General features: G+C 41.1%; 1 protein-coding gene across 1 annotated transcript; it reads right to left on the bottom strand.

Annotated features, from left to right (window-relative positions):
• Positions 1–7303: 7303 nt before the first annotated feature.
• LOC127661738 (extracellular calcium-sensing receptor-like) lies at positions 7304–10843 on the bottom strand. Its single transcript, XM_052152592.1, has 6 exons — positions 10617–10843; positions 10109–10397; positions 9270–10025; positions 8949–9176; positions 8378–8501; positions 7304–8217 (listed from the first exon to the last, which is right to left on the bottom strand). The coding sequence occupies exons 1-6, from the start codon at positions 10823–10825 to the stop codon at positions 7304–7306; spliced, it is 2520 nt and encodes an 839-aa protein (XP_052008552.1). The 5' UTR covers positions 10826–10843.
• Between the last annotated feature and the right edge of the window lie 1468 nt (positions 10844–12311).

The raw sequence follows: 12311 nt of genomic DNA, 5'->3' as shown, positions 1-12311 counted from the left end.
CAGATTTTGCTCTTATGGAAAGAAATTGGTACTTTTATTCACCAAAGTGGCATTCAACTGATCACAATGTATAGTCAGGATGCAAAAAATTACTTCAAAGAGTTCTCATCAAAAAAAATCCTCCATATGCACCAATGACATCTTTGCAGATACTTTGCATTCCAGCTGTCAGTCTGTCCTGATACTCAGGTGATGAGTTCACCCCACACTTCATTGTATTTTAATGAACAATTTCACCCCACACTTCTTGTAGCACTTGCCATAGATGTGGCTGTCTTGTCGGGCACTTCTCACACACTTTGCAGTCTAGCTGATCCCAGCACCTTGCAGTCTAGCTGATCTCACAAAAGCTCAATTGGGTTTGATCCATAACTCTCCAATTATCTGTTGCCCAATGTCTGTGTTTCTTTGCCCACACTAACCATTTCTTTTTGTTTTTCTGTTTCAAAAGTGGCTTTTTCTTTGCAATTCTTCCCATAAGGCCTGCACCCCTGAGTCTTCTCTTTACTGTTGTACATGAAACTTGTGTTGAGCAGGTAGAATTCAATGAAGCTGTCAGCTGAGGACATGTGAGGCGTCCCCTACAAAAATGGCACAACTAGCTGAACTGGGTTACGTGGATTGGCGGTGCGAGACGGGCAGACTGCTCTGTGCCGTATAGCCGTATAGGGCCGGCACATCTCCTGATGCTAGTATGAGTGTCGAACAACCCTTTTGGGGATGAGTCGACTTCCCAAAAAAGAGAGAATTAGCTAACCGACCGGGATGCCAGTGTCCACGTCGTGGCGGTGTCACTCTCAAGGGGAAGACACCGCAGAGACCCCGCCCAGAGAGAGGGGGGGGATATTAAGTGGAAATACGTCACATGGTCTTGCCGAGTCTAGTCGGATGTACTGTATGTCATGTGGAGAAGTCCCATGGTAGGTCCTGCCCAATGGGGTAGGAGGCTCTACGAGCATGGAGACTGGGGCAGAGGGGCCTCTGCCCAAGGAAAACGCAGTTTGCCAACAGGGAAAACATTTTCAGCAGAATATATGTCACAAGGGGTTGCCTATGGGCAGGAATAGGAGGAAATCAATCAGGAAACACATTGTGAACACTATGGGAATCAACAAAGCACATCTTCAGCTCAAGGGAGGTGAAAGGTGCTAGGTGCAAGCAAAATAAACGACCGGTTGACCCGGACTTACCCGTTTGTTCCTGCTAAGACACGGGATGAGACCGGCTCAACCCGGAAATTGTAGAATCTCGCAAAAGTTATGGGTGTAGCCCAGCTCGCTGCTCTGTAAATGTCAACTAGAGAGGCGCCACTGGCCAGAGGAATGGGCTTGTAGCCCTGCAGGGGGCGGCACATGCAGAGCCTGGTAGGCGACACGTCGCTTGCTGGGTGGATTGGTTTCCGTCTGCTGCTTCACTGCCGAGAACTGCTGGGCATTATCCTTGATGGTAGGGCTGGGCGATAAAACGATAACGATAATTATCGCGATATAATTTTCCTCGATAAAACGATAACAACAGTTCGATAAATGCTCGATATAATGCTTACGCACTATGCGTAATGCTGCGCATGCGTTTTGCAGACCGGGCTTCCGAGTGCCGCACGCGGTGTTATTGACAGACACACAGTGGCTGACAGGCTTGAGGAGTTGAGTGAAGCAAGAAAAATGAGCGATAGTGGAGAAAATACAACGCCCACGACCAGCTCGGAGGACACAGACATCGTTGACAAGAAAGGTCACTCAACTTCAGTGGTTTGGAAATATTTTGGCTATTTGCGATCCGACAAAAAACAGAGCGACGTTCACTGCAAACTGTGCGGACGACTAGTGCCATCAACCACCTCAAACTTGTTTCATCATTTAAAACAATGTCACCCATTAGAACACGAGGAAGCTAAGAAATTACAGTCCCAATCCCAAATAAGTGTTAGTAGCCGTCGACCATCTACAAGCACCAATGCGACTCAGCAAAGTATCATATCATCATTTTCACACGCCGTGCCTTACGACAAAAAAACCAAAAGACACGAAGACATCACAAAAGCAGTTGCTTATTGCATTGCAAAAGACATGCTTCCCATTAGCGTTGTCGAAAATGAGGGATTTAAGAAGCTTATCCGCGTCCTTGACTCCAGATACGAGCTACCTGGCAGAAAACATTTTTCACAGACAGCGATTCCCCGAATGTACACGGAGTGCAGGGAGAAGGTAGAGCGCCAGCTGCAAAATGCGCAATTCTTCGCCTCTACTTCTGATATGTGGTTTAGTCGCACATCTGAGCCTTATCTGAGCCTTATCTGAGCCTCACTGTTCATTTTATTGACAAAGACTGGAATCTTCAGAGTAAATGCCTCCAAACGGCTTACTTTCCAGAAGACCATACAGGTGAAGTTATTGCCCAAGGAATGATTGAAGCACTCGCCTCCTGGGGGCTGAGTGAAGACCGACAAGTGTGCATCACAACTGATAGTGGTGCAAACATGGTAAAAGCCACTTCACTCAACAAATGGACACGACTTCAGTGTTTTGGGCATCGACTACACCTGGCTATTGGTAAGTTTTAGTCTCCGTTCTCCATTTAGTAACAAAACTGCTGTAGAAGTAATAATATAATAATAATAATAATAAAAAAGAAAATAATTTAAGAAGAATCAAATCATTATTTTATTACTCCTTTGTTCTTAAATGTTAGTGATTATAAGCATGAAGCAATATTTAAAACTGAAAAATATGCTGATTTAAATTGTAATAAATATGATTAAAAAAATAATAAATATGAATAAAATGATGATAAAAAGTAAAATTTTAAAAGAATCAATACTAATTAGTCCTTTGTTCTTAAAGGTTAGTGATTACAAACATGAAGCAATATTTGAACCTGAAACATATGCTTATTTGAATATTTAATATGAATATTCTGTTATAATATATATATCTGTTTAGAACTTCAGATGTTTTTTTATCATACTATTGTGGACTTACTCAGATACTTTCTTTGCTCATATTTTTTCTCTATTTCCTTTCCTTCCTCAGAAAGAGCGGGGAAGGACAAGAGGATGGATCGAGCTGTTGGGCTTTGTAAAAAAAGTAGCGGCTGCCTTCTCCTTCTCCTGGAAAAAGAAGAGAGACCTTGCAACTGCTCAGGAAGAACTTAAACTACCGAAGCACAAGCTGGTGACAGAGTCACCTACCAGGTGGGGCTCCCGTCAAAAGATGGTGGCAAGGATGATTGAGCAGCACAAGGCTATCTCTCAGGTACTCACTGCTGACAAGAAAACCAGGCACTTGGTGCCCACCTGGCAGGACATTGAAGTGCTGGAGTCAATGAATGAGGCCTTAAAGCCACTTCTTGAGTTCACAGATTCACTCTCTGGTGAATCTTATGTGAGTGTGTCCTACCTTAAGCCTGTGCTGCACCTCTTCAGAACAGAGCTCCTGAATCCCTCTGATGATGACACACAGCTCACAAAGGACATAAAGACAGCAGTCATAGAATATCTCAATGAGAAGTACGATGATGAGATAACAGACGAACTGCTTGATATGGCATCCTTGCTTGACCCAGGCTTCAAGACTCAATATATCAGGCCAGACAAGATTGAAGCCATCAAAACAAGAGCAGTGACTGAGATTCTGAGAATGGAGGGAGACCAAGGCCCATCCACTTCACAGGCTTCATGCAGAACAGAAGAAATAGAGGCAGAGGGAGGCGCTGCTGCAGCTCTTCCTCTTCCTGTAAAGAAGCAGAGGAAGTCACTGGGCAGTTTTTTTAAGAAGCCATGCTCCAGCAACACAGGACTCAGTGACATGCAGTCAGTGGAGGGGAGCTGGAAAACTATCTCATGGGTCCAGATGCAGACAGTGAAACAGAACCCCTGGATTGGTGGAAGGTGTATGACAAAAAGTTTCCTAAAGTGAGCCAACTAGCAAGGCGCTACTTGTGCATCCCTGCTACCAGCTCCCCTCTGAGAGGATTTTTAGCACAGGAGGGAACATTGTGACCTGTCACAGGGCAGCTTTAAAACCTGAAACTGTAGACAGGCTTGTCTTTCTTGCCCGTAACTTGTAGAGTAAAAAAAAAAATGCTGACCACAGTTAAGATTTTTCTTTTATTTATTTTATTTATCTTGTCAATCAATGTCATTTATTTATAAGGTTTGGCATGCTGGCATTTTTGTTTATTGACAAATATTATCTTTAAAGCACTTTAATTTTGCATTTGCAGTCAGCAGAGCCAAGTGTCATATTATTACAGTTCTTGATTTTTCTATAAAGATATTTACTTTATATATTCTGTTCTATTTATATAAATAATATTCTACTCTATTAATGTTGATTTTAGTAATGAATACATACATCTACCTCAGTTTTGATCAATTGTTCACCTGTTTGGGAAGTGTTTGTCATGTTTTGACAATAAAGAATAGTTTAAAACCACAATTAACTATCTGGTTTCTACATCTTTCACTCAGGAACAAAAATATGCCTTTAATCTTCAAAGAAATAAAGATTTGAAATTTATCGTGATAATTATCGATATCGACTGATATGGAAAATTATATCGTGATATTTTTTTTGGGTCATATCGCCCAGCCCTACTTGATGGTGTCGCCGAATAGACCAGCCTGAGAAATGGGGGCATTAAGGAACCACATCTTGTTGACCTCTCTCATCTTGACCAGGTTGAGCCAAGGGTAATGCTCCTGGACCACAAGGTGGACATCGCCCACCCGAGAGAATGTGGCGTGACCTTCGTCGCACAGAGGGCGAGGTTTGTCGCCGAGCGCAGTTCTTGCAACAATCCCGGGGCGGGACTACCCTCGTGCAGCTCTTTCAGCACCTTGGCTTGGTGGACTTTCAGGAGAGCCATGGCGTGCAGGGCAGAGGTGGCTTGTCCAGCGGCACCGTAGGCCAGGGGCGACGTAAAACTACAGGCGCAAGATGGGAGCTTCGGGCCCAGGTGGTGGCGATCTTCGGGAATATGTGCACCGCCTTATCCACTGGGAGCTTCGGCGAGTAGCCCTTGGCCGGCCCACCATTGAGGGTAATGAGGGCGGGGGAACCGAAAGATCGGGACCGGGCAGTAAAAGGTACTGTCCACAATCATGTCAGCACTTCCGGGAAGAATGGAACTGGGGCGGGGCGTGGCTGTGAACGGCACCGCAAGCCCAGATACCAATCGTCGAGCCGCAAGGGTTCAGGGGAGAGTGGAGATTTCCATTCTAGCCTGACGCTCGCGGCTGCCAGGGAAAGCATGTCCGTCATTTCCGCGTCAGCTTGTGCCTCGGCAATCTCACCCGAAGGGGAAATCCCGGCAGAGGCTTTCGCGTCTGACTGGACGAGCCTGCTCTCTGATGCTCTCCGACACACTCATCCGGAAGCCTAACCGGAGCAAACAAGCTTGCCAGGGAATGAGAGGTCCACGGGGATTTACCTGGCAGAGGTGGTCCCATTGTGGTCCCAGAATCCCCCCAGTGCTGGCCTCATACCAGTGGGTAGAAGGACCGAGGCAGTGATCTGCTGGGGTGGCTTGCTTTCTTACGAAGGCGAGCCGCAACCGAAACGTTGTCAGGGTCATGTCCTCGCAATGAGGACATGACGCATCCACGAAAGATGTCTCGGCATGTGCAGCGCCCAAGCACAAATACAGCGATCGTGGCCGTCTGAAGAGGAGAGATATCGACCACATCCAGGAATAACACACAACCGGAAGTGCATCTTTAAAAAGGCACATCTTTAAAAAGACGTTCCAATGTGTGCCGCTCTTTTTAAATATACTCTTTTAGGAGGGAAAATATTCTTTTAAAATACACTCCAAGTGATCTGCTGAAGCACTCTGCAGTGCACCCATGCAGTGAGGGGAGAAAGCCGCTGTAATGCTCCGTAAGGATCCAGCAGAGGTGAATAGAAACCGTGTGAATTCAGCTTGCTTATTTCTCAATGAAATAGTGACTGCTCGGCTCTGAAGAGAAAATCCGAATGAGCTGCATGCGTGCCCCCTCCTTTATACCTGTATGTCCGGGGGAGTGGCATGCAAATACCACTCGCCAACTCCCATTGGCCTTTTATCAAAGATCAGAGGTGTCTCGGGCTCCCAAGAGTGACCCCTAGTGTCACTACATCGACACAACGTCGGGGGAGTGACATATAAGGAACATAATATTTTGAGGTTTGTTCTGCTGTCAAATCTGAACATTCATCAAATCCATTGCTGACCTCAAAGAAGTGGCAAAGATCATGGTCTGAAAAATCGGAATTTTAATTATATCCAGATTGAGGGTGGTGTAATCGAGACTACATTTTTATGTTTAGAGATTTGTTAAAGGTAATTCTATTGGAGACTTTATTACCATCATTTTAAAAATATTTAATTGCACTTTTAAATATGTGAAATAGTAGGCCAGTAGTAGATGACCCATGTGTGGTCTGGGGTACTGGTCATGTGATCTCAATCATGCCACGGTTTGGACCCAAATAATACAATGTGCAATCAAACCAAGTCTGGAAGCAACCTTATTCACCCGCATGTTGTTCAAAACCATGACATTCTTATTTCCATGGAACACAAAAGAAGATGTTATTCAAAATGTTTTTCTCAGTCACGATTTACTTTCATTTTATGGAAAAAAGATGCGATTGAAGTGAATGGTAACTGAGGCTAACATTCTGAAAAGCAAATCATTTTGCGATCCACAGATGATAGAAAGTCATACTTATTTGAAACAACATAATGGTGTGTAAATGATGACAGAATAGTTACAGTATACAGTATATCCAAATTTAAATCCATGTGTGAAAGCACCTAATGTCTCCATCCCTTGACAACAGGGTTTGTACTATAGTCTATAGGGAAAACATCCATTGCGATTTGGTCTCCCTATCATTTTATAGTTAGTCTCTTCCTCTTATTTTTTAATGCTGCAAAGCAGCAAGAACCCAAAGACAAGCATTATAGAGACTGTTGGCCCTCCCTTACTCTTCTGAAAAAACTGGGCTTGTTTAAAATGTTTGAATGAAGATGATAAATCCAACAACACTTGTTGATGGGAGAAAATGGATTTAAATAAAACCAACATGTTTCAGCACACAGGCATTCATAAGGGTAAACTGACACATTTCAGCACACAGGCCTTCATGTAACATCCCATTCTGATACACCCATTCACCACCAGAGGTCCTCGTCACCCCAATAGGTAATCAAGACCAATCCTGTGATGATGATATTTCAGTAAAAAAACTAAATTATATTTTGAATAAAACATACAAACAACTGCAATAGTAGTATGGCCATGCTATTTTATTTTTCATAAAGACTTAGATGACATCTTTCCCATCACATGTTGCTTTGTGTTTTGTTCAGGCTTATAAAGGATAATGTAACATTTTGGTGCAAATATACAGAAGAGTAAACTAAAGCTTGAAGCTAAAATGGCAAATATCTCCACAGCTACAGTAAATTTTCCAGGGGAACTGACATAAGCGGGAATAAATGTGATCCATACAGCACAGAATATGAGCATACTGAATGTGATGAATTTTGCTTCATTAAAGTTATCAGGCAGTGTCCTAGCTAGAAAAGCCAGAATGAAGCACAACAGAGCCAGAAGCCCAATATAACCCAGCACAGCAGAGAAACCAATCGTAGAACCCAGACTGCACTCAAGAATTAACTTTTCCTTATGGTATTTCAGATTTTTATATGGAAAAGGAGGAGATATTGTTAGCCACAACACACATATAAGAACTTGTATAAGTGTAAAGGCAAGAACACTGAGTCTTTGTTGTGCAGGCCCAAACCATTTCATTACATTGTTTCCTGGAAGTGTAGCCTTGAAGGCCATTAAGACCACTATTGTTTTTCCTAGAACACAGGAGATGCAGAGGACAAAAGTGATCCCAAATGCTGTGTGACGTAACATACAGGACCACTCAGTGGGCCGACCAATGAAAGTAAGTGAACAGAGAAAACACAGAGTCAGTGAGAAAAGCAGCAGAAAGCTCAGTTCGGAGTTGTTGGCTTTTACTATGGGGGTGTCCTTCTTGCTGTAAAACAGGAGAGCCACCAGCACAGTTACTCCTACTCCAAACATTGAGAAAAAAACTAGCACTATACCCATAACTTCTGTGAATGAAAGAAACTCTACAGCCTTTAACACACATTCATTTTTCTCAGCATTAGACCAGTATTCCCCTGGACACAGCTTGCAGTTATTTGAATCTGGAAAGGAAGTTGTTTTCACTATCGTTAGAATGAGAAAGTAAACAATTTCATTTATGAACACCTTTGATAAGAAACTGCATCTTGAACAGTAGAAGGAGAACACAAAATGAGCAACTAACCAGCTTTCTTTGGAACTTTGAAATGTGCTGACGTTTACCTGTCTCATTACTGATCTCTCCTTCTGCACATGGAATACAGTCATAACAGCAGACAGGTCTTCCTTTCTGGGCAGCCTTCCTAGTTCCTGGTGGACAGCTCTCACTGCAAACAGACCTTGGCTTCTATATGGAAAAGTAAATACAGTAAATATATAGTTATTTACTGTATACTGACTCAGAAGAATAAAGATCTTGTAAGTATAATATAATAAAAAAAATGGTAAATGAGCTATTATATTGATAAGATATTTAGCACCATTAGTCATAGTTTGGTACTGTTCCTAAAAATACAATCTGTAATGCCCTGCTATCACTTTTTTCACTTGTTAAAATATATTTACTAATTGTCCTTTTAGCTCTTGATGTCACAGCTTCTTTTCAATCAGGGGTAAGCAAATGCGAATTGGATAAAAATGGATTTATGTGGTAGAAAATTATATTGTTGAGAGATGTAGATTTTTGATAAGTAGTGGAGGGCTGTGTAGTTTATTAGATATATTAATATATTAGAATTTTAGACAACCTAGCGGTCAACACAACTATTATTTTTAATTTTATTTTGCAATTTACCTCCAGCTGACCTCCAGCCCAGACTATGATTTTAGTGTTAAGCACAAAGCGCTGGTAAGAGGGCAATGAGGCATCGTAGTAACCCACTGGTTTAAACTGGATTGATCCATCAGAATCCTGCTGCCAGTTCACAACTTCGTACTGGGCTACTGCAGAACCAGTGTTGTCAAACTGTACATGATCTCCTATCTTTACAGTGAATTTTACCTTTTCCAAAGCTTCAACCACCTAGAAAAAAGACAGTTTTGGAACATTATCATCATTTTAACACATTGTCAAACAGAATTAGGGTGTTTTTTTTTTTTCTTCTTTTTTTTTTACCTGTTGTGGTTGTATTATCTGGCTTTTTTCACAACCTTCCTGTTCTTTGCACCTAAGCAGACTCTTTAGTGCATAAGCCACAGCATACACTGCTTTGTAGACATTGCTAACAAATCTCTGTTCAGGTACATCTTCATTGTAATTGTTCAGCACAAGTAAATCTTGATATTTTCTGCAATCAAAATCAATTTGAGAAGAATTCCCATTTCTTTTTGTACATGGAAAAGCTGTGTCCCAGAATGCTTTTATAACATAATCTGAAAACCCTTCAATAAGGAGTTTTCTTACTGCAAACCCCAGTGACCCTCCCAGCACACGAAAACTGTTTGGTGTGATCAAACCATTTGCAGTTATCCATCCCTCCACTCCAATCATTTGGAGGCCCGTAATGTTCTGAATACTGAGCTGCTCCATAAGCAAGCCCATTTCAAGAAATGAAATAAATGAAACTATCACTTTTGCAGTGCCGCGTTTTATTACATTTACCACTTTTAAGAGTTTTTCAGGCTCTGTTCTGTAGAATTTCTCAGAGTATTCCACACAAATGCCCTCCTCTTTGGCTGTTTTCAGAAATATGGCCATTCCATTGTTTCCATAGTCATTATCACTGTTCACAGCTCCCACCCAGGACCAGCCTAAGTGCTTGACTATGTATGCAAGTGCTCTTCCCTGATGGTAATCACTAGCAACAGTCCTGAAGAAAGAGGGGTAATCTTTCCTGTTACTGAGACATTCACATGTAGCTGCATGACTTATCTGAAAAAAAAAAATCTCAGGTTATAGTGTCAAAATCATCAGTATTGTAATTGTGTCAATATTTTACTGTTATTGCCTCTTACCACTGGAATTTTAAAAGGTCCTGTAGTTCTGGACAGAATCACTGTGGCAGAAGACTCTGTTTCCCCTATGATAGCATGTATAGGAGACTGTCCATTGCATCTGTCCACTGCTGCAAAGTCCTGATCATTCATCAATGCCATAGTTGCACTCATAGCAGACATCCTTGAACCACATGTATCATATATTCTGTAGCCAACTGAAACATTTGGGAGTAAACGTTGACTTCTGTTAATCTCATCAACGGCAAAGGTCATGATTTGAGCCAATCGAAAATCTCTAAGATTCACACTGTGAAAATATTAAACAAGTAGTTTAAACAACAATACATAATAAACAGATAAATAAGGTGGAAAATAAAGAACATTTGTATTTATACTTTCACATGTGTTATACTTGATACACCATTACTTCACAGATGTTATGGTAGTTTTCTGTTAAAAGAAAATGAATGTATTGTTATGCAGTGTCTACTCTAAGGTTTCTCAAGTAGTTTCCGATGTAACAAACCTGGAGCATGATAAAAGTTGAGGTTTTTGTTTAAAATCAAATGAAGGTAATGTTTCTTTACTGTGGACTGCAAAAATTCCTCCAATAGTTACGTCTCCATCCTTTGACAGCAGTGGGTACTTTGGCTCTCCCATCATTTGGCAAGGAGTCTTTTCCCCCTTTACATGAAGGTAATGGAAAAGCAGGAGTGTGTAAAGAAAGATAAGCATCCCCGATTTTGAGCTCAACTGCAGTTGCCAAATGCAATCAAACTGATAATGAATTTATAGTTTTAGAGAAATCATTCATACGGATGAATGCTTAAGAGTGTAAACAATGAACTCATAGGGCAGGGCATGAGCAAGGTCAAGCAGGGGTGGTATGGTATAAATTGGGGTTTATGAAGCGGATGAACCTAACACCTCCCACATTTTTTGATACAGTATGAACTATTAAAAGGTAGTAAATTGTATACAGTAACTGTGAAAATTTTAATATACAGTGCTTCCTGTAAACTCAGATTTGGATTACTTAGTATCTAATAAAGCCTGTAGACAATAATCAACCAGTAGTTCAATATATCTTACATATTCCTTGTTTTATCTTTTTTACTTGCATGCATGAACACTTAGTTGCTTGTTTGTTTGAGAAAGTATATTTGGATTTTTCTATGTTCAGAGAATTATCACCTAGGCCCTGTAGTATAAGTAAATTTGTAATAAAAAGAATACTTGGATTCAGCAATACAAGACCAAAAGGTCTGCTGCAGAAATTGTTCTGTGCTTACCAAAATTCAAACTACTGCCCCAGCTAAAGCTAGAAGTGTTGTTGAACATATACAGTACATGAAATAACCGTGATGTCACACTGCAGAAAAAGCACTTCTGGGTTCTTTTTAGCAGTAGGTTGATACGGGCAGTGCTGGATATCTATGGTTTACAGTGAAGAAATATATGTAGCTTCTTTCTGAAATATTAGCATAACAAATTTGAACTTGGTTCAATATGCCTGTATGATTATGTGGGACATGTAACAACTTGACAAATACACATCCTCACATTATAAACACACTTCAAAAGTCTTAAAAATGAGGCATATAAAAATGAAAAATACCATTTGACAAGCAATATGCATCTTTTTACTAACTTAAATAACTGATCCAAATTCAGTTAATGATAATATTTGACTTAAATATGATCATATTCAATATTCCAACCTAATAAAAGCAAGTTTCCATTGAAAAAGTTACTTACTGCAGGCAATATAATTGCAAAACACAATTTTAGTAGTATTACATAATTTTTATTTGCATATTCTTTCTCAAACAGAACCCTGATAAAAGTGGAACAAGATGCTGCGCTGAGTTAGCACTTTGGGAACAATTTTAGGTGTGATCAGTTCATCCTCTGAAGTAAATCATAATAGACTGAAGTGATATATGGCTGGCACCGGCTGCATTTAGTCATCATCATTCAGCGACATGTAGCAGTGGAGTCCAACATGAAGCAGGAATGGTGCTGGATCCAGCCGGTTCTGGTGACCTCAGGATAGGAGTCCCGAGGTTGAGACAGGGAAACAAATAAAAAGATGTAAGCATAGATGCCATTACATTTATTGCAGAGTTAGAGATCATGCTCAATGTTTCTCGTTTCTGGTTCCGGCAGACCCAGATAAAGCAGCCTAATTGTGGGTTGGAGGATAAATTAGGTGTATGCC

The sequence above is a fragment of the Xyrauchen texanus genome, chromosome 21 (assembly GCF_025860055.1).
Source record: "Xyrauchen texanus isolate HMW12.3.18 chromosome 21, RBS_HiC_50CHRs, whole genome shotgun sequence".
NCBI classification, from domain to species: domain Eukaryota; kingdom Metazoa; phylum Chordata; class Actinopteri; order Cypriniformes; family Catostomidae; genus Xyrauchen; species Xyrauchen texanus.
This window is presented reverse-complemented; position numbering and strand designations above follow the sequence as displayed.

What these genes read in the sequence shown, in the direction of transcription:
- LOC127661738 (XM_052152592.1), bottom strand. Translation starts at nt 10,825, where the DNA reads ATGCTTATCTTTCTTTACACACTCCTGCTTTTCCATTACCTTCATGTA. An exon ending in GACCTTTTAAAATTCCAGTG is followed by an intron (nt 10,026 to 10,108) that starts GTAAGAGGCAAT and finishes TTTTTTTTTCAG; the next exon opens with ATAAGTCATGCAGCTACATG. An exon ending in AGATAATACAACCACAACAG is followed by an intron (nt 9,177 to 9,269) that starts GTAAAAAAAAAA and finishes TCTTTTTTCTAG; the next exon opens with GTGGTTGAAGCTTTGGAAAA.